The 26,699-nt window shown below is 42.1% G+C and overlaps 1 protein-coding gene across 9 annotated transcripts in view; it reads left to right on the forward strand.

Annotated features, from left to right (window-relative positions):
- Window positions 1-282: 282 nt before the first annotated feature.
- Window positions 283-26,699, forward strand: part of CLASP2 (cytoplasmic linker associated protein 2) — a gene marked incomplete at both ends in the record, with an annotated part of 129,532 nt that continues 103,115 nt past the window's right edge. For all 9 annotated transcript variants that reach the window (XM_079537951.1, XM_079537963.1, XM_079537960.1 and 6 more), the window contains 6 exons: window positions 283-477; window positions 8,742-8,820; window positions 20,300-20,403; window positions 23,648-23,739; window positions 24,052-24,127; window positions 25,295-25,392. In XM_079537951.1, coding sequence (XP_079394077.1) covers window positions 283-477; window positions 8,742-8,820; window positions 20,300-20,403; window positions 23,648-23,739; window positions 24,052-24,127; window positions 25,295-25,392 — 644 coding nt within the window. The remainder of the gene's footprint in view (window positions 478-8,741; window positions 8,821-20,299; window positions 20,404-23,647; window positions 23,740-24,051; window positions 24,128-25,294; window positions 25,393-26,699) is intronic.

A 26,699-nucleotide genomic window follows, 5' to 3' on the forward strand; every position in this document is an offset into this window, starting at 1 on the left:
GTGTGCTGCGCGCAGTAACAGCGGCCCGCCTTTCCTCGGCCTCCTCACCCTGCGGCGAGGAGCTCTCCGGGACGGCGTGCGGAGGCGGCCGGGAGCCCCCTCGAGGAGCCCGGATCCCTACGCGAAGCTTCGTCTCGGGGCCGGAGGCGGCTCCGCATGGCGGCTCCGGGCGCGCAGCCGGGGCGCGGGGCTCTCCGAAGAACGCCGTGAGCCCGCCCGCCTCCCCGCTTCCCCCCGGCCCTGACCGGCCCGCCGGCGCCTTCCGAGCGAACTTCTTCCGCCATGGAGCCCCCGGGGATGGACTATTTCTGCGCCCAGGTGCAACAGAAGGACGTGGGCCGCAGGCTGCAGGTCGGCCAGGAGCTGCTGGAGTACCTGGGCGACCCCGCCCGCTCCCCCGACGTGGAGCAGGACCAGCAGCGCCTTGACAAAGTGATCGACGAGCTGGCGGCTTGGGTCAACTCCAGCAACTTTAAGGTGAGGCCGGCCGGGGGCTGCCCGGCGTTCCCGTCTTCCTTAGGCGGCTCTGCCGTACGTGGGAAGTTGCGTCGGAGCTCCGTAGCGGCCCGGCGGTGCCTCACGTTGGGCTGTTTGTTCGCCGTCGGCTGAGAGGCGGCGATCGGCGGTCACGTCGGGGAACGATTCCGCCGGCGGGGAGCCGGCCCGGAGCGATCGGCAGATCCACGGCGGGGATTTCCGCGTGCTGCCTGCGAGCGCCCGGGCCGTCGGCGGGCGGCGGTGTGGGCACGCCGCGCTGCCTTTTCTCCCTTGAGAGCCCTTACGGAGCCCTTACGGAGGGCGTCGGCTGCGGGGGAGAGCGAGAGCGGGGCGGGCTCTTGGGCTGTGCTGGGAAGAGGGACCGGTTGGTTCCTTGTCTCGGCTGGACGACTTAAGCTGTTTCCCTTGTAAAGGGGTGAAACTGAGAGTGGAAAAGCCGACGTCGAGGTTGTGGTGGTTTCTTTCCGTCTGTCTCTCGCTGGTGGCCCCGTGTATGCGCGGTTGTGTTTTGGAGAGTTGTGTCGCGAGCTGTTAATTGCAGCAGATCGATTTGTTGGGTGCTTTGTGAGCAGCTCCTGTGCTCCCCTGTGCGGTGGTGGCTGCCGGCATCTCTGCTTCACTCACAGTGGAAGTTAGCGGATGCTGGGAAGCTGCGCTCTGCGTCTGACCTGCGTGTTTTGTCTTGAGCAAGCACGTGTTGGAACGGATCTGCAGAGACCGAGCCCAGCTGAACTGCTCTGTGCCATGTCGAGATGTTAGACCTCTGTTTTTTTTCTCCACAGAATGGCCAGGGTTGGAAGGGACCTCAAGAATCATGCATCTCTAATCCCCCTGCCACATGCAGGGACACCAACCTCCACATTTAATACCAGACCAGGCTGCACAGGGCCCCATCCAACCTGGCCTTGAACACCTCCAGGGATGGGGCATCCACAACCTCTCTGGGCAGCCTGTTCCAGCACCTCACCACTCTCTCTGTAAAGAACTTCCCCCTGACAGTGTTGTTAATAACCTCAGGATCTGAATGATAATGTGGCAGGTGCTGCAGGCTCCTGCACATCTTCAAGACAAATATTTGATTAATTGTTTTTTTTAATTACTGTATTTTTGTTCATTTGTTGGATACCTTTTCCTCTGCGAAGGAGCGGATATAACAGCACTAGAAAATTCTGTTTTCCGTCTTCTGTGTTGCTGAAGGTTTTGCAGCTTGATGTGGCTGGTTAGTTGAGCAGTGATACTGGCTGGCAGCTGACTTATTCATCAGAACTGTTGAGCCTGATGAGCTGGAGCAGCAAGTCGGGAACATTCAAGGAAGTTAGGAGAGGGAGCACTATTTCCTCCTAGGTGACGGATGTGGGTAATGAGGGAATAACTAACATAACTCGCCCTGAATGTGCTGTGTCATTTTCCACTGTCAGAAAACTCAGTTTTTGCTTATGATGTGATTTACTAACCACACTGAAAACAGCAATGAGAGATGCAGGGGCTCTGGGTTCAGAGCTGTGCTTTTAGCTGAGAAATGTCATCCTGGGAAGGGGTAAGAACTGGAGGGAATAAGAACAGAAGGGTGGATTTGTCAGACTTGGTAACAAATGGGGAAAAACAAATAGGTGTGGTGTACACAGGTACAGACTTGTTATCAGCAGGGTTGAATCAGCTTGTGCAAGATTTTGACCGCTTAAATAGTGCTTTTGCTTTCTTGATGTTGGCAGCTAGTCACAGAGCTGTAATAAGCAAAACAAAACTGGTAGTTCTGAACTCTGGAAGCAGATTAGGGAAAACTTGTGAGTTCATCTAGCTCATGGAAGAGGAATGCACGATTACCAGTTTGAGTAGCTGACAAATCAGTAAGGTGGAATTAAGAATGTGTGGATGGGTGCTGAAATGGGATGGAGTGGTACTGAAGGTTTGCTGGGGAACACTAGAAGTACTCTGAAGAGGGAGATGAAGCCTCGTTGAAGGCTGTTAAAGGCTGTCTGTAAGGGTTGCTTTGCGGGCTGAGTTAGCTGTCCGTCAGAGTTCTTATGCAATCAGTGATTAAGTGTCTTCCAGAGACACCAGCGAGAGCACAAAGGATGTGCATGTTTGAACGCCTTCAGTTTGGTCCTAATTAGAACTAGAGTGTTGCCCACTGAACTGGGAATGGTGTGCTGAGCGTTCTGGCACTATGGTTTGTTTTGTTTTGTGGTAGTTGGGACTGCTTGCTTTCTTCCTACAACCTAGAGGTCTTTGTGTCTGTGTTTTTAAATGGCTGCTTTCCCAGGGCTGTGAAGAGCAATGGAGAAAAAAACTTAGGGAAGTGAATTATGTAATCTTCCTTTTTAAGGAGGAGATAAGTTGGATGCAAAGCATTAGGAGTTGACTGATGGCGGTTTTTTGCTGGTATTTGTTTTCCCAAAGCTTAGAAATACCTGGCAATCACAAGACTGGAACAATGCTAATATTTGTGTTCAGGCTTGTGGGCCAACTTCAAGCACTAAACTCATTCCACTTTCCTGAGGGTATCCTATCCTTCTATTACTGATACCTACTTAGAAGCTTTGTTGTGTTAACCTGCATGTTCTTCCCTGTGAATGATGCCTAGTCCGAACAGATTTGGAAGACCTGCCATACTCAACAGTCACTTGAAAAGAATTACAGGATTATCTAAATTGAAACAGTCTGGTAGCTCAAACTGTTTTGTGTCTGAGTCAGATAAGTAATCTGGAAATCTGCTTTGATACATCTGCTGAAGAGTTGTAAGATGACATTGGAGAAATACAGCTTCAGCTGCAGAGTTGAGCAAGTCTGCTTGTGGTAGCTAGCAGTTTGTGTGTGTTCTGTGGTCCATTTCAGAGCCCATGAAATCAAATAGTAGTCCTCTCAAAATGTAATTATTGAGTAGTGAGGCCAACTTGCTGATCTACAGCTAAATCATGTGTGACTAGAAGTAGTAAAAATTACTACCAAAATTCTGATGGGAAGTCAAGGTATTGCTTATGTGAGAAGAGAAGCAATGTTTGGATTTCTAACCTTTGCAGTAGAGATGTTTTATTCAATTGCAGCAGGAAATCAGTAAATGAATGTTGTTCCTGTGTCAGAGCAGCAGATTACTATTGCATGACAAACAAAGTTGGATTTCATACAGTCTCTTGCAGGTAATGTGGTTTGTCTGTTATTCCCAAGCAAATCCTTGGAGTTAGTGGTTACTCTGTGCTTCTTGGAAAGCAGGCTGTTTCTTAAGCTTTGCTCGTCAGCTCAGCAAATGCAGGAGATGCTAAAATAACAGCAGTGTGGCTGCTGTATTTATCTGTTATCATTTTAGGAAGTATGTGTTGTGTCTTTGATTCAACCGAAGGCTACCAGCAGGAGGAGTTCACAGCATGCAGCAAGGAAGGGAAATCTGCACTGCAGTTTTAGAGTCAAGAAACAAGTTTAGGGTAGTAGCAGCAGTTGTAACTTCTGTGCATACACGTAAGTGGTAGTGGGGAGCTGAATGAGGAAATGACTTAATAAAAGGAAACAATTGACAATTGAGAGGTGGTTGACAGGGGCCATGCATGAACATGCATTGATGTGGCACAGCTTGACATATGACACACATGGACACATGACATGTTTTAACAAACATGCTTTCACATGCATAAATACAACATCTGTTGACCAGCGTCAGCATGGGGTGGCATTTGACAATTGTTGATATGAGATATGTTGACTGATGTGTTAACAAAAGAAACGTGTGACGTGGCATCATACATGTCATGACATCACAACGCAGAAAAAGACATCTGTCAACATGCCAGTCATTGACAAGCATTTACATAACTCACGTTTGGACAAGTGTAACAGTGTGACACATGTTGACACGTGTGAACACAAGAGTTGTTCGTGTCACACAGTGCCCTTGGACATGTGGTGACAAGCTTCAAGAGGTGTCACATGTCACTGTGCGACAACACTACATGCTTAGATGATGATGTATGTCATGCTACACTCTTTGGTGTGTTAGTGTGCCGTTCACAGGGAAGAACATGTTAGTATGCTTTCTTTGGCATGCAGATTGCTTTAGTGGATGTGTGGATGTGACCACATAATGCTGGTGTATGTTGACATGGAAAGTCACATATCAACGTGTGATGTGTCAATTTGCAACGCACTTAGGTAGCCTGACCCTCTGGTATATGTGGCATACCTCATCATGTGTCAATGCATGACATGCTTCTGCACATCGACATGCAACATGCTTCAGCACCCATTGTCACACATTAACGTGTGACGTGTTTAAAAAAAAATGTTTTGGCATGTAGCAGACTGAGGTGTATCAACATGTGATGTATGCTGACAGATCAACAGGCAATATGCCTCGACATCTATTATCTCACAGTGGTGTTCTTAAATGCTTCGGCAAGCAACATGCTTTGATACATGTCATCACTCTGGACTCTTCAGCGTGCTTTGACACATGTTGACATGCTGTATGTTTTGGCATGCTTTGATATGTGTTAACGTGTGATGATTTGGCACACTTACACATTGATGTGAACCTACGTTTATACACTTCCACATGTTGATGTGTGACATGCTACAACTCTCGAACACTCGGGCACATGAAACACTGATTTACGTGTGGTAATGCTGAACATGTGCTGGCACTCACTGGCACAGAATAAGCAGCAACATGCAGGGTGTTGATACGTGACAGTGAGTATCAGCAGTGACAGAATACAGGGATGTGATATGTGACAACATATGAGATGAACTGTGTTGACTTGCATTGATGTGTGTCACACGTGCACTTTTGACATATATTGACACATCATACGTGGTGTGACAACACAAAATATGTCAGCATGCAAGTCTTGCTTATGCATGAGCACATCACATATGAACATATTTGAATGTCAGTCAGGGCTGTGCTGTACATGTTAATATGCTGCATGAATCAACACACTGCACACGTGAACACATGCATGCAACATGCTTAATACCATGTTAATTTTATTTAGACTATGAGAGATATGTCCCCAGTTGAAGATAGTGGAAAAGAGCCATGCTGATGATGACATTGGTATGTGGCCCAGTGCTGTTGGAGCACTTGGAGCCTTTATCTTGTAGATCAGTTCTGCTGCAGTTCCATAGCACGTACCCCAGCATTTCCTGCAGGTCAAGGGAGGAGGTCCTTCCCTTCTGCTCAGCATCTGTGTGGCTGCACCTGGAGTACTGGCTCCAGTTCTGGGCTCCCCTGCGCAGTTGAGATGTGGACATACAGGAGAGTTGTGAAGGGCCTGGAGCACCTCTCCTGTGAGGAGGCTCAAGAATATGTCAGCTGTCTTTGTAAACACCTGAAGGGAGATTACTCAGAGAACAGAGCTGGGCTCTTTGCAGTGGTGCCTACAGCCAGGACAAGAGGCAGAAGGCAAAAACCAGAGCATGGGAGGCTTCCTCTGAACACACGCAGCAGCACTTCGGTGCTTTGCAGATGGCAGAGCGCTGCCCAGAGAGGCTGTGGGCTCTCCTCCTTAGAGACCTCCAGAAGCACCTGGGCACTGTGCTCTGGGTGTACCTGCTGGAGCAGGGGCTGGGACGGGTGGACCCAGAGGTCTCTGCCCTCCTTAGACCTGCTGTGATTCTGTGATGCCAACTGATAGCAGCTCCCAAAAAAGGCACGCTTGAACACTCAGCGTGGTGTTTAAATTGGTAGTATTTACTGTGGTGGCCTATATGCACTAGTTAGTGAAGTAGAACTCTGCATTTGCTAAGTAATTCATTGATAGACAAGTTAGAAAGAACCAGCAACATCCATGTAAATGTGACTTACATTGTAAGAGCTGATTAGACTATCCTTTTCACAAGGAGGGATACAAACATATGGACCACACAGGCTCTGGGTCAAACTACTCTTACAGGAAGGAAAATGCAGGTGGTCAGATTCTGTGATGGTAATGCTCAGGGTAGGATTTTCCTCTGATAACTGTCAGGCATCTCACTGAGATTTATGGAGCCTCAGATCTTCCAAATGCTGTTTGTGCCCAGGTGAGACTTCAAAGAAACCAAACCCCAAACCGTAGTGGCACAGCGTTGGAAGGATTCATCACCAAGTATTTGCTGTCTTAACTCAGGAATGTTCTTCAGGATTGTAACAAGCAGATAGGTAATAAAAGACAGTCTTACATGTGTCACCTGTTGCAAGTCTCTGAGCTCTTCATCTGCAGAATAGAGGACTTAAGAGAGGTTTAAGAAATGTATTAAACATGGAGAAGGGAGATTCTCTAAGTGCCTTTATGGAGGGAAGGGCTGCAGTTTTGTGTATTAATAGAGAACAGAATACTTACAAAGGAAAGCTATCTTACAGTTTGCCATTGGAGATCAGGTCTAAAGTGGAATTTGTAGTCTGGAAACAGATGCATAAGAAAACAGAATGTTTATCCAAAATAATTCAAAGAAAATCTCAACCTGAAGTCTTTTATAGCATGAAAAGCTATAAAAATAACTTTAAAGGAAGGAGTCTTTATGAAGCTTTGATGTTACCCTAAAAACTGATTTGTTATTTAAAGTTAACAATTATAGTATTCCACTTCCTCGTCTTCCTAAATCTTAGCTGCAGTTATTTAGTGGAAAGATATTAATTTAATGTGGGATAGCATCCACTTATGTTTGCTATTGTCTGTTAGCGTGTAGTAAAATGAGTTTCCAAGTAAGTTGGAATTTTGTGCCTCCCACTTAGGAGGAGATCTAGTCTAGAAATAATAAATCCATTAAAATCTGTCCCATTATGTGGTTGTTTCAGGTCCTGGATTTTATGGGTGGCTTAGCAGTCTGTTTTCCTATGGAAGCACGAGTCCCGTGATGCTGTGTGTGTGGGCTGCCTGTGCTCCCATTCATCTCCACTCAGATTGGTTTTGGCTTGTTGCCTAGGGTGGACAGTTGTTACAGCGAAGGATTTTAAGAAAACATTCTTTTTGAAGAAAATGAGGTTTCAAATTCTATGGAAATAAATAGCTGATAGGAGGGATTAATTCTGCTTGTGTGTTTGTGGGGAAATTACAAATGCCAGTGTTTCAGAAGGGCTTTTCTTGGGCATGGGCCTCTTCATGGGCAGCACCCCGAGGTAGCTGCAAGATGTGAAAATGTATGTTGTGTGTTCACAGCGAGCTGCTGGAGGGAATTAGGAACGAAAATTGTAACTGGGTGCAGGATAATAAAAGGTGAGAAGACGTGTCCCAGCTGGTCACAGTGGGTTGGTTTAACCAGCTGCTTCTGACCATGTTCTGGTTCTGATGTAAATGGCTGTTGAACTCAAGCTGGTTTCTGCTCACAGCTGGGAATTCCTCAGAATTCCAGTAGCATTTTGAACTATGTGCTGCTTTCTGAATTTTGAACAATATCGAGTGAAGAGAAAAGAAAACTTGTGTAGCTGAGGAGGTAGGCAGAGGAGTGGTGTGGTCTGCACTGTGATGAGAGACTGCCAGTTTCTCTGAATTCTGCTGGGGGTTCAGAAAAAGGTTGTCATTGCTTTGTATGAGCTACGTAACCAGACTGAAGCAAGTCTCAGCATCTGGGAAATATTTCTTTTTCTTGCTTGTATTAGCGCTTACACACGAGAGCTTGATTTATTTTGAGTTTTAATCTGTTTGCCTTTTCTGTGTCTGGGAACTGCACTTCCAGACTTCTTCCAGTTATTTTTTTCTTTCATTTTATTTTTTTGCTGAGGCTTTCTGTTGGATGTTTCTTTCAGCAGCTGGTAGAGGAGGTGAGACCCTAAGCAATATGCCTGTCCTGCTGCTGGTCTGTTTCTAAGGAGCTTTGGTTTCCACTTCATGTGGAGCTAAATCTCTGGCAGCCTTCTTTTAAAGGAATAAACAGCAGAACCACAGTACTAATATTATAACCCAGAGAGATGAACAGCTACTTCCAATTCCTGAGTCCTTTTAATGAATTACTTGAATTTTTATCATTTATAGTTGCAAATAGTGAAACATTGAAGTTTTAACATTTATTTTCTTCCTATTTTAAGGCAAGTACTGAAAAATCTGAACTGCTGTGCTAAATGTAGATATAATTGATCCGTTCCAAACATTTGCTGATAAATTTGCGTTAATGAAAGCTTTTAAGAAATTGGCAGCACTCTAATAAGGAGCTTCATTTTTCTTTAAGATATGGTGCTTGAGCGTGTTTTCTTATGAAGTTAGTCATTTCTGTAGAATATACTCTAAAGAATTCTGTGCTCTTCAGTTTTGTATATCTGATGCTTTTCTTTTCAACAGGTGGCGTTACTGGGATTAGATGTTTTAGGTGCCTTTGTCCACAGACTATCGGGACGCTTTAAATCCTACATAGGAACTGGTAAGTGAAAAGTAACCTTATTTTAAGACCAAAAGGAAGAAGGAATGCTGCACCCCTAACCCTAGCAGTGGTAGCTGGACATGTGGAGTTAAGTCCTAACGCATGAATTTCACTTATCTGCTCATTTCATTTTGCTGCTGTCCTTGAGAACAGATTGCAGTTCCAGGGCATTCACATTGTTGTTTTATCACAGGCTGTTTTTAACAGAAGTGCCTGGCTTCATGTCCTTGTCCAGAATGTGTGTGAATTACCTTGTATCTTGTCCTCCTGCACAACCAGTTATGTTAAATTGCCTGTCAAAACTTCAAGCTTGCTCTTCTTTGGGTTTCCACCATTGCCTTTAATTGTTAAGAAATCAGCAAAATTTGACAGGTTATGAATACAAAGATTAATTTGTGATAAGTTAATAACTAAATCAACAGAACACATGTTTTAGGATGCTGTGGAATAGTATTTCTGCTGCAGCAAAGTGCTACGGAACTTACATATTTTGCTGCGGAGGGTTTTGTTTGGGTGGTTGGTTTTGTACTTCAGTAAAGGAAATTGACTCATATTGTACTCATGGAATATTGATTTATGAGTGCAGTTTGTAGCTAGCTACAGACAGTGCTGGGCTTCAAAGTCTTACTATGTTTTGGCTTATATTTTAGTTACTTGTGGAACCTGAAATTTCAATGATCTTACTGATGGTTGTAATGCTTTCTCTTTGTTTCTTCTGTTTTTGCCTCAAGTGAGCTGTTTAGGTTCACGCTCAGACTCTTCCATTGGAAAAGCTTTTTGTTCACTCCTGGTAGCTGTGTGCACTGAGACTGAGCAAATAAAGATGTTTATTTATTTATTTATTCAATCTTGGTAGCATTTGTACAGACAGGAGAGAAATACTGGCACTAGGTAACGTGTAGCATCAGTGGGCATCTGAAGCCAAGTATTCCAAAAGTATTTTCTAGAAAAGCTGAGAAGCAGTGCCCTCAACTGGGGTGAGTCTTCTGAGCATCTCCAAAATGAAGGCCTATAAGATCCATTATGCTCAGTATGCAAGTCAAACCTCTGCATGATCAGCTTTTCTATAAGCTTAACAGACAGAAAAAAAAAAAGGTTACAGAATGCACCATGTCTTGTAAAAAGGTTTGGGTCATTTTCAGCTCATATCAGTGAAGCAGAAAGACCAAAACTCGATGATAAATGCTGACTGAGGGTAATAGAGAGTTGAGAGTAATTAAAGGGCACTGTTGAAAAACAAATCTGCTTCCTTCAAAATGTAAAGAACCACCAGTTTCGCAGATCATAATGTGTTGGCTCTGCAGATGTGACTCCAGTAACTCAGATCAAAGATGTGTGTGTGATAGTGGCCCATTTCCAGGTGCCTGAGAATAAAGTAAGAACAGGATAATACTGTAGGGATTACTCCTTCAACATGACATGCAAACTGCCTACAGTCCTGGAGTTCAGAGCCAGCTGAGGCATAGATGTCGCCTTCAGTGTCTTCTTTAAAGTCACTGTTTTTGTACAGTTCATGGTTTTTGAATCTATGTGTGCTTTGACTTCTGAAGTGTACTGTAGTAATGCTTAATTGTGCATGGTGTGACAAAACTCATTTTTGGACTGGCTATGTAATAACTTCATGCTTGCTCACCACATACATTAAGAATGTAAGTCATAATTTCTGTTCTTCTTATAACTGACTGCCTGTCTTTGTCTCACTTATCTTCCATGCCCCTTCTCTTCTATCCCTGTCCCTTCACTCCTCTGTGGTTTGTTTCTTGTACACTGTTCCACAGTTTTTATTGTTCTTGTTGCTGCTTTCAGTGCCTTTTAGTTGTAAAGCTTTTGAACTGAGGAATTCAAAACAGCTGAGAAGGAATCTATTTTTATTATGGCATAATTATGTTTGTTTCCATTACATCACAGATTACTTTCATAATTATTGATAATCTTTTTTTTTTTTTACATTACTGCTTCCTGAAAATTGACCCAATGTATTCATGAAACTGTCTCACAACATGTTTCTTTTTCAGTGATGGTGCGTTTACAGCCCAGCCTGACATTTCTTAGTTACTGCCTCGTGCATCATTCTCTATTTATTTTTATGATACCTTCATTCTTGTAAGCCCCCTTCTTGAGAATATTGTGAAAACTCACCTGCATTCTGTCAGCTGAGTTTCCTTCTGCAGAACTGTACTTCAGAGGGCTCTCAGAAGTTTGTAAGCTATCACGAAGGTGTTGCCTCCCATTCTCTGCTGGAGCTGATAATGCATGTACTAATAGAAGGTTCTTTACAGATGCTAGAAGAAACTACTTTGGCTAGGGTTTTAGATGGGATTGCCTCTGCATTGCAGCTGGATGATGAAAGTTGCGTGGAGGCAGGAAGAAAAGAAGTTATTTTTCTTTGCCAGGAACTTCTACAAAGTTTCCATAACCATTTATTTGAGGAGATGGGGAATCTTGTATTGTAGATGTGCAGACTTCTGGTCTTCAGTAATCAACTGTGTCTGTATTTTTCTCCTGCTGTCTTCCAGGGAGAAACCTTTCCAGGCCTGTTAATCCGCTTGTTCAGAGATTTCTTTAACTGCACGTAACAGTATGCTCCCTAGTTTTATTTTTTGGGTGATTTTTCCCTTCGTATTTTCACTGAGTTCACCCTCAGTGTTTTCTTTTTAACATTTTCCATACGTCATCATTGCTGAAGCTGCTGTCAGTTCCTCATTGACAGCTCAACATTATTTTACAAAATCAGTGGGGCGGCAGGGGTGGTTTTCTTTTTAATTGGGAATGATCTGCACCTTCAGCTTCACTCTCCAGTGGAGAAGAAGTTATTCAAGTGAAGTTACAGTTTTGGTGGATTTTTTGGTTGTTGTTGAAGGGAATTACTCCTCACCCAGACCTTGCTTCCCCTTCCCTGTGTGGTCCCTGAGTAGCTCCCTTCTGGCCTCTTGGTGTCCTTCTGGTTCTCCAGATGGGGCTGTGGGGGAATCAGTTTCCCAAGCAACACTAACAGAAGAAAATAGCAATCTCTTCCCAGTTTGTTTCCATTTCTTGCCAATGCTCCATGATTTCAGTATCATGGCTTCTGGAAGGCAGTAGCTATGTTCCCCAGTAGTGCTCTGCCGTGTCAGCAGCCTCTCAGACACTGCTCTGTACGTCTAACTGGAACAAGATGCTAAGCGCATATTTTAGGTGGCATAAACAGGAGATGTGCAACCCCTCTGTGGTTCCTGTGCTTTCGTTGGGTATTTTAGGATGTTAGAAAGCAAGCTATCAGGGATGATCTTTAAGCCTTTAAAGTCACACTCTTCTCTGCAGGGTCAAGTGCTTCATCTGTCAAGGAAAGGCTTGGTCTGGAGATGGTGTCTGTTTGCATGGCTCAAGTGTACGCTAAGTCTGAGGACACCACTAAATTGGAGGAGCTGTTGACTCCCTCAAGGGCAGAGAGGCCTTGCAGGAAGATCTTGATATATGTGAGGGCTGGGCAGTCGCCAAGTGCCTGAAGCTGAACAAGAGCTAGTGCCAAATTCTGCACCTGGGATGAGGCAGCCCAGGACATGTGTACAAACCTGGGGACAAGAGGCAGGACTTCATTCACTTCCAGAGGAAACAAGCCAGTGTTGCATGTAGCTTCTTCCATGGTGGCATCCTTTTATGAAGAACCACATCACATACTCCCTGCTGCTGACATGACTGTTTTAGGAACTTGGACACAACAATTTGGATTTTTTTGATAGTACTCAGAGCTGCTGTGAATTGCTTTACAAGCAATGAGAGTCAGGATATGTGTTAGTGGATAAGATTCAAGGATTATGTTCTGGAAAAATAGAGCAGATTAAGGAATATTTGAGTGTTCTGTCTCTCACTATTTAGTACTAATGCTTGTTCTGTGATTAAAAGAGATTACATAAGAGTACTTAATTGCCTTGTCACGATCTGTTTTCCCAGGTGAAGGCATCAATTATTAAAATACTGTATATAACAAGTAATTTGGTTCTCTAAAGAAGTGAACGTTGTTTTGCTGCTGTTCCTTATTCTGCTTCCCAGCCCATCCTTATGAGAATGGTTGCTTTTAAAATGTTATTTGTTCTTTTTTTTTTCTTCCTATTCCATATACAGTTCTTGAAAAAGTTTTAAGTCCTTTGACTGCCCTGATGTAAGAAATGCCAGCTGGAGTCAGACATAGATGCAGTGGTTCATTCAGTGGGGCCTGGCTTCCATCTGTGGTCGGTTACATCTTACTGCTTTCACATCCCCACTCATTGTACATCTGTGCCTTTTCTCTTTGGCAACTGTTTATCAACTCACTGTCCATAAATTTCTGAAATTCAAACCTGCTGATGCTATCTGTCTTTCAGTGTTCCACGATGATGGATTCTGAGAGTTTGCTGGTTTAAAAAATACATAAACAAATAAATAGGAAAATCACAACAGCTCACTTGTTTTTAAACTGCAATCTAACTCTTTTCAGCACTGTTTATACCATGTTTTTCTAAACCGACGCCATCACCAGGGATTTCCACCATCAGAATGTTCAGTATACGACACACAAAAGTGATCAGTAACTCAGAATTTATTTTTTTTTTATTTAGAAGATGAATTTCAAAGGAAATTGTAGCTTTTTGTATTGTAAGCTATTGTACAAAATGAGGTCTCCTACTGCACTGGATAAAAACAAGAAAAAAAGATTGCAGTTTGATGAGATTTTGATTCAGAATTCTTTTGTTATTTACAAAGGAATGATAAAAAGATAAGGTTCTGTAAAAATATTCAGAATATGTTTCAGTTTTAATACATTACATCGTTATACATCTTTCTTAATGTATAGAACTGTACATTCTGTGATATTATGTTGCCATTCACTGTCATAATAAATCTTGTAAGAGGTCTTAACGTGTGCTGTAGTTATCTATGAATTAAGAGAAAAATATGACACTTAGAAAACCAGACATTGTTTAAGTATGTGTAAGTACAAATTCATGCATACTTTACAGATGCACACAGATGTTATTTGAGCGTATGTAATAGCAGCGTTGGTATCAAAGTTCTTAATTTTTGTTTTTTCCCCCCAGTTAGTGAACAGCGGTTTTGGATGGAATGACATTTTTTGGATAGAAAGGGCTTAAACATGCAGCTTAATTGCAGTGTGACTGTTCAGTAGGTGGATTTAATGGTGTATGGAAAAATGTTTTCCTCCTTACCATGAAAATCAAGAAGCGCATTAGGATGAGATATCATGGGCATGTATGATGTTGAAAAACGTGATACTTTCAGGTTGTATGGACTCACTTTTTTTTCAGATTTTTATTAATCGATTTGAAATGCTGAAACTAATGTCGGGGTCTGCTGTTGGATAAGCCTAAGCCTAAATATAAAACCTGGAATAATTTAGGTTGGAAGGGACCTGTGAGTTCCTCTGGCCCAAGTCTCTGCTCAAAGTGTGACTGACCTCAAAAGTTAGACTAAACTTTGAAATTAAATCAAATTGCTCATCAAAGATAAAGCTTTTTTTTTCTTTCTTTCTTTTTCAATTTATGTGAGAGAAGCCTGCCTCAGAGATACCTTGTTGCATGTAAATGCGTGTCAGTTTTCTGACTTTGGCTTAGTAATCTCAGGAAGAACTGTGTTGGATATGTGCTGTAGGATTATTTTAAACAATAAGTGTTGAATATTTCTTTTTTGTTTGTTTCAGGAAAGGCTGCAAAGGGAGACTCAGTTATCTGTATTTTTTTCCTCTAGAACAGATGTTTTAAGTGGCTCATATTTTTGAGTTTCAGAGAAGATAAACTTTCTGCAGCATTTCAGAAGAACCTTAAATCTCCTTCATTTCCCTGTATAGTTAATGATCACAGCTAATGGCCACAGCCCTTCTGGTCTGTGACTTCTTTCATCTTGGTGGCAGATTCCCTGGTGCTATTACAAAAACCAGAAAGCCACCCACACAACTCAATCTTTAATGCTCTTTACCCTCTGTTCAGCTAGCACTGGAATTTGTATTTATTAAATAACCATAATTCTGTGTGATCAGGATGACTTTTATTTAAGTGATCAATACTGGTGAGTTGGAGTACCATCTGCTTGCTTCTGTGGATACTTCCCTGTACGACCCTTAAAAATACAGTGTCAATAAAGTAGAGCTGACAAACTGTAGCCTTCCTTTCCCTTTCTTACCCAATTCTAATTAATTGTTAGTTCCCCTCTTCATAGTTTTCTTTTCATCTAATGCATCTCTTAAAACTCTTTGGACTTGAAGCTCTCTTCTTGTATTTCCTGGGGCTGAGACCCTGATGGATTTATGGTTATATCATGAAAGAAATGCGTGCCTTTTTTTTTCTTCCTCTCCCTTATTGATGATGAACAGCAGGTCTAATTAATCCCATTAATGCTTGTCTTGGCTCCTGGAGAGATGCAGAGAGGCATTCGTGTCTGAGATATCTCCTGACTGAACTGTCTTGCTCTGGACCATACTTCATCTTGAGGAGCATCAGAGGGGGAACAGCAAGGCCTTAGTGGACATTTTAAGTCCAAAAGCCTGTTAAAGATTCTTTGTTTAGAAGCAGTCGTCGTGCTGTCAGACCAGCCATATCGCTGGCCTTGTCGGAGCCTCTTTGAGATATTCGCTTCTGTACGTCTTCCACAGAAAAGCAGTCTGCTCAGATTGCCAGCATGGCTGTTTTCCCTCCCTTCTTTCTGATACCGGCAGCCATTTAGTGCTGTTTCCTGAACTGGCAAGGTTTCTGAGAAACCTAGTAGACACGGCTGCCTGAGTTTAATCTGTTTCTGTCCCCAAGGCCTTTCTTTTAACATCTGAAACAAGAAGATGCACTTTTTCGTAACAGGGTTTTTACTTACACTGTTGTTGTTCCAACTCTGGTGGAGCTGACAAGATCCATCTGAAGTTGGTTCATGGAAATGTGGGTTGGCAGGAGAGGGTCTGCATAAAAGGGGCGCTCTGAAAGAGTAGTGCTCAAGAGGAAAAGGAAGAAAGAGGGAGCTGGGAGCCATAATGCAAACTGAAAACTGTGTCATAACAGAAGGAACAATTGTTAAAGTTTAACAGAAGAAAGTTGTTTGTGCTACCTGTGGCATTCTTTGCTGCGGGGGTCACACGGTTAAGCTGCTCAGAATTTTTTAAAATAAACTGGGTGCCATTCTAGGCACTGACTTCTGTGATTTACTTGTTTATTATCTCCTGTCCCTGTAGATAGAGGAAATAAATATTTAATCTCCCGAGGCTGTACTCTGACTCTCCAGGCTGATTTTGGCCCCAAATCTTACATATACTGTCCAACTAGCAGTGATAAAATCATTATGTGAATTTGTATAAATGAAGTTTTATTTAGGTTTACCAAGCCAAGAAAAGGAAGACAAACGAAGGAAAAGAAACCATTTGGATAACAAGCTGTTAGGGATAGAATACTGAGATAACTCTTCATGCACTCAGAAAATGTATAAATAGCAACTCAGCTGTAGATAGCAGGTTAGGTGGAGATAGGTCAGGCAGAATTAACGTGCACTGTAGAATACAATTGCTGACACCTTTAGGTTTACTTCACTAATGAATATTCTAAAATGTTTGTTTAACAACGCAGAAATCTTGGCAGGAAAATCTCTGGGATGGCTGGTAGTGATGGAGGCTGACAGTACAGTGTGGTGAGAGGGCAAAGAGAATGGGGCACAGTACTTCTTGGCTCTGAAAAGAGTAATCAGCAACTCTGCGTATGGAATCAGTGTGTCTGAAATTTAGTGTAGTGTTTTTCTGCATATCAACAGAAATGAGTAAAAGGAAGAAAGTTGTAACACCATCACTAGTTTTTCAAACCCATTTGAAATAATTTAAATAACTGCAACCTAACCAAACTACCCTAACAACCCGCTGCTAAATCATGTCCATGTTCCACTATGTAGTGGAAGAAGTAAGAACAGCAGGATTAGTGTAAAGCAGTAGGAATACGTGAGTCCATATTGTATGTGACACTGTATACTTCAGTGTGGTAAGTTCCCAGGTTCCTCAGTAAACACTGCCTTCATGTATGATGCTGCTTCTGCATCTTCACCTTCCTGTAACTCCAGCATCAATTTGAGACTTTAGTTGGCAGACTGAGGCCAGAAATTACCAAATGCATATGTTTGCATTGCAGCATAAAGAAGAACATCAGGTTGATAGCATGTGAGAAAATATAAAACTCTGTCACCCAAATGATTGTTCAGTTGTGTTTGGAATAAAGTTGGGAGATGAAAGTATTGTTCTCATTGATGTACTTTCTGGTCATCTGTTTGGGAACTAATAACGCTCTCACCTTCTAATGCAGGAATTTCAGTATTACAAGTGTGTCTTAAATTGTTCCTGTTAGGGATAGAGACACAGGTTAAATTAAAAAGTTGAGAATTTGTTTTGTAAACTCTTAGTGCACAAATACCCAGTGTTTACTTCGTAAGGTGCTGAAAAATTTCCATAATTTGTTCCTGTTCACTTTGTTCCAACACGTCTGGTAACTTCTGCTTTTGACTGATGTGTGTGTATCTTCATGGAGTGTGAGCAAGTCCTCAGTTCTTATGAAAAGACAAATACAGGTACTAGGGCTGGGATAGCGAGTAGGCAAAGCTGCTGCTTTATAGTTACTGTGCTGGCTTATCCCGATGTAGGGTATTGGCCTGTATTGAGCTGTAGTCTCTGAAGTTTGGCTGTAATTGGGCTTAGGTGAGGCTTCTGCTAAGAAGTCAGTTTCTTGTGCTCTGTGGTCTTGGCTGGACAGGACTTGCATGGAAGAAAAGGCCAGGAGGCACTGAGTGAAAGCTAGGCAAGGAGGCCTAGGGAAGGGAAAAGAGAAGGGCATACCAGGATGCTGAAAGGGAGCCAAGTGTCTTGAGAATGGTCTAAGAATGTTTAGGTAGGGAGCTGTGTTTCCCACTTACCCGGAGAAACAAGAGCAAACACCTTCAAGCTATTTTTTGTCACTAATGCAGAAAAAAGTGGTAATACAAGTAGCTCTTGCTAAACATTTAGAACGTCTGGAAGAAAAGTGATGGAGGCATTAGGACCTCCAATTGTTTGGTGGAGTTGCCCTTCTAGGTGAGCATTCTGAAACTTTACCTATGGGCAACTAACTTAAAGTCATTTCCTATGTTTTCTTTCCCCCTACTTAGGGGGAAAAAACGGGAAGCCTGCAGACTTGTGGGCCCTTGGACAACTCATGCAATAGATAGTTCCTCTGCCAGAGCCAGCTGGATGACAAAGGCTGGCATGTTTAGTAGTCTGTGGGTTGTGTCATCACTTAGTTTAACGCAGTGATCTCATCATCTCTGTTCAGCCTCTCCTAGTAGCTGCTCTGTGTGCTTAGTGCTTTCGGCCTGGTATCTGCAGCTCCATGAACTGACTCAGCCTGCTGATGAGTCACCACCAGAGCCCTGCTCCAACAGGGCTGGCACTCGCTGTGCTTCCCTCCCTTGGAACAGCTCACTGCTTGGTTTTGTTTCCCTCTTTATAAGTAAGAGTTGCCTTGAGCTGTGCAGTAGTCAGGTGAGGGCTGTGGGCCTCAGCAGTAAGGGATGGTGCAGTTTGCAGTTAGCTGAGAGGTGCTGCAGAGACTCAGGAGAGGGACTGCTGGAAGGAAAAAGGTAGCCAGTAAATGTACAGATTGTTTAGGAGGGATCAGCTGTGTACTCCCAAAACTGATTTCTGATGTTCAGGATGTTTCTTTGGTGTTCACAAAACGTGGTGTGGGGGGAAGCGCTTCAAAGTGTAAAATGAAGGCAGCTGTACTGACTTATTCAGAGGAAAAGGGGAAGAGAAAATAAAGGAAAAATGCAGAAGCTGCATAACGAGAGCTAGAGATGTCAGTGCAGTATGCAGGGCCAGGTGAATTAAGTGTTCGGATTAGAACAATTAGGAAGTCTTGGGATACAGTTGGAGAAAAAGTCAAACCTCAGCAATGTACTTGTCCGATAACATCAAGCTGTGGAGACAGCTGTGGATTTTAATTCTGTTGTGTAGGATCAGAGGACTGAGGAGACATTCAGAGTTAACGATTCCGTTCCCTTTCTTTGGCTGGCAGCACTTCTGTTTTGTTATAACATTATCAAGCTCTGTTAGAACTCTTCCATATCTTCCTTTCAAAAAGTAGGGGGATGGAGTTTTATCTTTGGTGAGCAGAACAGCAGTCAGTGGCTGAGAGAGGGATCAAGCAGCAACTATAAAGGGCTCTCTGGTGTTGTAAATGCAACGCCAAACACATCAAAGGCAGATTTGAGGTGTAATTTTGTGAGCTGGTGTTGGAATATGAGAGTCTCCAAAAGGCTCGTGGTAAATATTAAGCTGGTGTTAAAAGTTTGAAATAAATGACCCAGTAATTGCTAACCTGGTCCCTGCTCGAGAGGAATACTGAGTTGGAGGACAATTACAAAGCCTGGTGTCGTGATCTGTGTTGAGTAAAAGCTCCGGCTAGGATTACCTCCCTGCTGCTTCCAGCTTTTAGAAACCTGTGAATCAGATCAGAAACAAAAGCTAATGCACGAGGTTGAGCTGTTAAGAGGTAAATGTTACTGTTAGCCTGTGACACTTATTCTCCCAGGTTGTGTTTCAGGTACTGATAGTGCCTCTAACAGCTCTGTCCCCAGGGAGCTAAGTGGGAGGTGACATCCCTGCCAATTCCACCTCGCTTGTAAAGGCCTGAGCAAAAGCAGAGCACTCAGTGTTGTTGCTGCTCGCTTTGAAGAAGCGGTACTGAGAGCGCTGGGGGTTGGAAGGATCTGAGTGTGTGTGTGGGCCCCACACAGAGGGCGGGAAGGTGGTCCAGCAGGGCGTCCTGCACAGCGCTGATCAAAGCGTTCCTTCTGTGAGTCGCCCGATGATCAGATGGCATTAATTTGTTTGTCAGGTGCCTTTATGAACTTCCCTCCGCGCGCATGCAAATCAAAGGTTTCTCGTGTTCAGTTTTTAGCGAGTTCTAATTTGTGGGATGTGAAATCCATCAGCTCTGATGTAATTTTAGTTATATACTACTTGAGGATGCTTTGTTGTGAAATAATAAGTCCAGTTGCCACAAGATACACCGTGTGAAAAGAAGGATTTAAAACATGTTGTGTTTTCATAATGAAATAGCAAAATCTCAGTGATTTGACAGTATCCTATTTTTGTCTCCTCCCCTCCATTCCCTGGGTCTTAGCGTTGTTCTTCAGAAAAGCCAGACATTCAGAAGTTTATGGCATACTTCCTGAAGGTTAAATGGAATCCATTCATACAGTTCTTAAGACAGGGAGCTTTATTTCTTTTTTCAGATCGTGTTCTTCAATTGCAGTTCAGTGCATTTGTTGTTAGTTTTTGTAACCTATTCAGGAATACATTTCAGGATTGAAAATACTTTGGCCAACTTACAGTCAGCTTTTGTTTTTGAATGAGGTGTACCTTACATCTGTTTGAGAAAATACCCTTTTGAGTTGGAAAATCTTCACTGGAAAAGTGTTTCTTTTATTTTTTTTCTTTTTTTCTCTCCTGTAGTTCTCCTGCCTTTGATAGATCGTATGGGAGATGCCAAAGATCAAGTTCGAGAGCAAGCACAGAATCTCATATTGAAGCTGATGGATGAGGCAGCACCGCCCATGGTATGGTTTCACTTTATATAGATTCAAAAGTAGGTCTCTATTAAGCATATTACTTTAGCTTGACTTTGAATTTATCATAACATTATAGTGACTGTTAATGAATGCATGTTAAAGATATTCTTAATGGGTTAACAGTGATGCTTTGTTCAGCTGAAGATAACCTAGCACAGCATAATTCTGCAGTTTTTGCATATTGTAACTAAATTCTGATTAGATGTTTTCATGTCATGTGGCAGGACTTTGTTAATTAAATGCTGGAAACAACCTCCCGTGTCTGAGTTTGTATGGTGGGAATAAGTAAGTTTATTTAGCTCAGAATTTAAAATTTGCTTTGTGCCTGAAGAAGTAGGAGTAGTCTCACAGTTCAGATGGTGCATTCTGACGTAGAACATCTAGCTTTCTGCATGTTTGACAGACATGTGAACCTTTGACGAACTCAGATGGGGATGTTCCCTTCTGCCTCGTCGTATGTTGAAGTTTGAGTTCAGCAAACCTTTCTACAGCTGTTAGAGCTGTATGGCTTCCAAGTGCTAAGTCTGGTATATCTACTCAGTGAGTCTGGCAAATGTGAATGTTTTAACAGGACGTTACTGATGGAGGAGTGACATTATTTGGAACTCTGAGAACCCCAGTTGTCAGGAGAAAGTTCTTTGAGGCCTTCATTTCTTAAAAAGATCTGTTTCTGAGTTTAAATGGCAGAAGTTAATTGGGAATGTCTGCTTTTTTTTTTTCTGCTTGCTAATTCTTGGCTTTGTTTATTCATAGATAGAAGTTTGAATGTTTGTACATAGGGATTATGATTTTTTTAGATCTGCAGTGAGAAGACTGTTCATGACTGCGTTGTTTGTGTGCTGGTACAAAAATATTGCAAGCAACTGCAGAAATTTAGATTTCAAGTAGGATTTAGGTATCAGAGCATCGCAGTGTCATCCATGAAGCCTAGCCTTTATCCACTCACTTGTTGTACTTGTGATCATATTCATTGCCAAGAGATGTTACAGCACTTGACGCTTAATTACTCATTGCTTGGTAGCTCACAAGTAACACGGTCCTGTGCCCAAGATGCTCTGAAGTGTCTCTCTTACACCCAACCCTACAGTAACAGCATTTGGATAGATGCATTGCGACTTGCAGACACTTTCCCTTAAACAGTCACTAATAAAGAGAGTGGTTGTGCTGATTTTGTGTGGGCCCAGCTGAACAAGTTGTGGTTACTGGTGCATCTTTCCATCTCCAAAGGGAGCATTTGTTGTTAGGCTGTACATTGAGATGGTAGAAGGGAGCTTCCCCTTTGAAGCTTACCTACAGTATAAGAAACAATACAAGATTTGTAGAGTGCAAGGAACAGAATGTGTAAGTGAGAGGAGGCATGGTTCAGGTGTCAGCTCCCAGGATAGCTTTTATGTATCATTAAATATTTGAAAAAAAAGCATCTATCATCATCATAGCAAGGACCAAAACAGAGGAGTCTTTCCTGTGCCTCCTACAGAGTTTTAGGCTCCCTTTGCTGCAGAGAAACATCCCTTTGGAGGAGCTGGGTGGAAACCTTTTTGGGGGATAAAATTTGTAAGTTTCTTCCTGATTGTCTCCTCTGGTTTGTTCTGATGTGTTCTTGAATAGTACTAAATTTGTCCTGTTGTCAGTTCCTTTTTCTCATTTTTATTGTTTGGGTTTTTTGTGTTGTGTTGTTTTTTGTTTTGTTTTTAAGAGCTTGACATGGCTGTTTATGTGCAGGGTATCATCAAAATAAGAGTATAGACAGTATCAATGCATGAATAGGAGAAAGAGAGGTCAGCACAAACGATTGCTAGCAAGTCAGCAGAGCTGAAATTTCTTAGAAGCCTTTGAATTTCTGATTAGATGGATTCAGTACTCTCAGTAGGTTTAATAGCAAAAGATTGAATTTTTTTTCAGTCTGCCTTCTTTCTTTGTGCAATTTCTTCTCTGGCTGCTTCTGCACACCTAGTGGGGAGATTTCCTTTATTTCACATTGGTCCTGTACAGTGGGCTAATTGGAGGGATGTTTTCTTCAATAAAATCCTGTTCTTTACCGTTAAGCTGCACAGTCTTGGCAAGCTATATTCTGATTGTCTAAGGTTTTTGTTTTTTTTCCTCAAAATGTGATGAAGTATAAGGCACACAAACAAGAAACCACGAGACGGATCCAAGTGATCAAGTAGGCTCTAGCTAAAACATCTGCTGTGAAGTGTGCTTCCTCATCAGTGCAAATGGTGCAGGATTCCCTGTTCTCTCACTGCCTGTTTTGGTGACCGATAGCTGTTTGTATTCCTTCTGCGAAGCCAAACACAGTCATTGGTATCTAGGAGATGTTATGCAGTCCCTGTACATCGCAGTTGCAGCCCTCCAGGGGCAGGAGGGAGGGTGGTGCCTGCACACGAGATGTGCTGCTGGCAGAGTGCGGCCATTGCTAGGCGACGCTGCCGCGGATGCTCGCGCCGTGCCGGCTGTAATGGCAGCGCTGCAGCTGGGGGAGTTGCACTCTGGGGCTGTGCATCCGCTCTGAGGTACCACTGGGAATCCCACGTCTCGTAAGCTTTGCGTTTTCACTTTTACACCCTGTGCAGCTGGAGATTGGCAGGGAGATGGAGAGGTAAAACGATGAGCTGGACAGTGAAAGGCAAAGGGAAGCAAATGGGCAGGAAGGTAACCGAGAGCTTAGCGAGCCAGAGAATTGTGCTATGGAAAGCAGCACCAGCACAAAAGGAGAAGTGAAAGCAGAACAGAAATGGAAGCTAAGAAAGTAGAACGAATAGGCAAGAAATAACCAAAAAATTAAGAAGCAAATTTAAAGCAGAAGTAGGAGAGAAGTGGACAGCAGGAGTGTGGATAAGCGCAAGCTAAACTGGGTGAGAGGAAATGTTGGCCGGGAAACAATGTGAAGCAGAAGGGATATAGCAACTTCTGCTGGAGTCCCTAGTTGGAAATGTCAGTGTTTGTGTTTAGCAACTGTAACAATTCTGTATATTTTCTAAAGCTGTTTCTGGAGCAGTACAAATACACAGCTAGATTTCTGAAGAACATTTCTTGAAATTGTTTTTAGTTTACGAGTAATCTGTACTGTGTGTGTTACTGCGTATTTTATAACTTAATTTTATCTGCAAAGTCTCTTTACTTTTCCAATGGACCTGTCTTGCATTATTTTTGTGTTATGAATGTAGAAAATGGATAGAATTACACTGTATTGTGCTCCTGGTAATCAAAGACAATTGTTTCTGTTTTATAGTACATTTGGGAACGCCTTGCTGCTGGTTTTAAGCACAAGAATTACCGATCCCGAGAAGGAGTGTGTTTGTGTCTTATTGCAACCTTAAACATGTAAGCTTTTTATTTCTATGGAGACATAAGGATTCTATCCTTTTTCTTAATTGTCCTTTCTTCTCTGAAACTAATACTTCAGGAAGTCTGATTCAGTTAAAAGAATAAATGGGAAAAATCTGAACAACTTGACCAGTAAGCTTTCCAAAAGAAAGACTGAAGGTATAATTTTTTTTTTTTCCAGAACTAAATGTGGGACTAGTAAGAGAAAGATGGAACTTGATTGATGGTTGTATTTTATCAATGCTAAGCTAAAGATCCACTTTCTGTTTTTCTGCCAGAAAAATAATTTTTCTTCTTCTTTTTCTCCAGTTATGGTGCCCAACCATTAAGTCTCAGCAAGTTAGTACCACATCTGTGTGCAGCATTTGGTGACTCAAATAGTCAGGTAAGTGTTTCAATACTTCCTAGTGCTTCAACAGCCATATTTAGAGAGAAGGATGAAGGCAAAATGAATAAAGGCACTTAAGAAAAATTGTTAAGTTTGCTTTGTAGTAGGTCATTATTTTGTAGTTAATTTTTTAACTTGCAGTTAAAAACAAAACAAAACAAACCCCTTACATAGGTAAAACATCTGCACTGAAAATTAAGTTGTAGTTCATAATGATGACATCTGTTGAACTTCAGAAAGCCTTCAAATGGAAATGGTTAAATTGTCTCAACTTTTCTAAAGCTGTGTCTTATGGGGAATACTAAGAGTACAGTGAAAAAGAAGCCAGCATTGGCAGGAGATGGGCAAATGAAAACTTGTTTTTATGCTTACCGTGTTGGTCTTTGTCTCCTATGCATACCATAGCATTTCTCTATTCTGGAGAAAATCTGTGAAGAATTTATCTTGTTTGTTGCCCATTAGTGAAGAGGTAGTTTATATCTTGCTAAAGCAGTTCTAGTTTTAGTGCAGACTGCTACAAAGGACTCAGGTATTCCAGAAATTCTTTGTGGAGAATAATGACGTGTCATTGGCAGTTTTGGTTGTGATGATTATGCTTTACATTGCTGTAAAAGGCACTTCATCTCTTGCTGTAATCATTTTTTCCCTTTACTCTAGATATTTTTACTCCCATTCTTGTGCTTATGTGAAACCACGTTAATTCCTTACAAAGAAGTTCAGGAATCACTTTGGCCCACTCTTGTTGGCTATCACATACCTAGTTTTCTAGAAGGTCCTTGCTGCACATAGGAAGTGGTCAAAGCAAGATGATGAGGTGTCAGGAGTGAGTTCAGGGACTGACTTTTGGAAGTGTTGCCTGGTGTGATAAGCTCTTAAAGACAGCACATGTTTCCACAGATAGTGTTCTTATGCCATTCCCAGAAATTCCCTCCACAGCTGTTATTTCTAGGATTTTTCATTTACCGTCTGGAGATGCTCTAACTTGGAAGAAATTCCATCTTGAAATAACAGTTGTATTTCCTTTCCCTTCCATCCTCACTGTTTGAACTGTTCCGTGAAATGTGTTGGCGCACAGGTCTGGAAGATTAGTGGGTTGTCAGCAAAATGTTGTTTTGCTTTCTGAAATCCTGAAATGAAATAATAATTTAAACTTGGCTTTCACAGGTGAGAGATGCTGCCATACTAGCCATTGTGGAGGTTTATAGACATGTGGGGGAGAAAGTACGACTAGATCTTACAAAAAGAGGAATTCCTCCTGGAAGGTGAGCAAGTGGTTTTGATTTTGTGATGCTGACCCAGAATGTTGTGGTGTTTACTGCTTCTGACCTTCATTTTACAGTCTTTTCTGCTTGGAAGAGGTATATGAGTTTATAACCAAAAGCAGCCTAACATTCAGCAGTTAAAATTCCCTGATTTTAGGGGAAGGCAAGAGCTCTAGAATAGTTTTAAAAAAATATAAAATAATAGTAAATCAAAATTATGCATAAATATATATATAATGGGAGCAGTGAGAAATACATTAAACAGTAGGGAAATAGCTGAAAAATACTTGAATACTTGAAAATATTCATAATGTTCCTTACTCTAGATTTTGTGTTTAACATGAGCGTAGAGAGTCACAACTGAAGAACTTCATCCTTTCCATGCACTGTGCATGTGTGAGAGAAGTATGCGCACATCTGTGGAAGTGAGATGGAAGTATGGCAAATCCTGCCCTGAGTCTTTACTTTCTTGAAGATAGTTATAATGACAGATGTCCTCCTTTGCTTTTGCTAACTGCATCAGAAGAAACCTCTCCACAATGGAGGTTTGCTCGTGGGCTGCAGTTACATGAGAGATAGTTCCTTTGAAAGGCAGCCACTTGGCAATTCTGAACTAAACTTCCTTCTCACTGAACCCCAGAACTGCTCTAAGGGAGTGTTAAGCTGGTCTGGTACACATGCCATCACTGGATATTTCATGCAAAAGGTGAAATGAAATTTTGAAAGTGCTTTCTGAGTAATTCAAGTCTGTAAAGGCTGGTCTGCGTTTTGTGTACGTTAGTTTGTATGAAGTAAAAGTAGGCGCTGTTTTGTTGCTGTGGAGTTGAGCATTTATTTTGTTGTGAAAACCAGACAGATCCTGACTTTTCAAATTTGTCATTAAAATCATTTGCACTTAGAAAAAAAAAGTCTTAACCTGAAACTGAGGTAACACTGAGATACAAACAGAGATAACACTGCACTCTGAGTCCTAATGGTGTTTCTTTATTTTAAGAGAGCTGATTGTGTCTGCTACGTGGGCTCAGTCAGGATATCAGAATGGATTCTGTGGCTCACGAGAACACTGAAAATTGTTAGCCTTAGTTTTAATGGTTTATAAGGTACTGAAATACTGTCATAGGAGAATGGTGTTAAATTTCTTGTTTCACATGCTAGGCAGAGCTCAGCCTCTTTGGACCAAAACTTATCCTGCCTGTAGGAATGGGAAATTGTATGCATTCTCATCTGTTTAATGATTGTTACAGTTCAGGGGTATGAAGTGATTACATGGTTACCACGGAAGATGTGTTATTACTACAGTTCCAAAA

This window comes from Tetrao urogallus (assembly GCF_951394365.1).
Source record: "Tetrao urogallus genome assembly, chromosome: 7".
In the NCBI taxonomy this organism is placed as follows: domain Eukaryota; kingdom Metazoa; phylum Chordata; class Aves; order Galliformes; family Phasianidae; genus Tetrao; species Tetrao urogallus.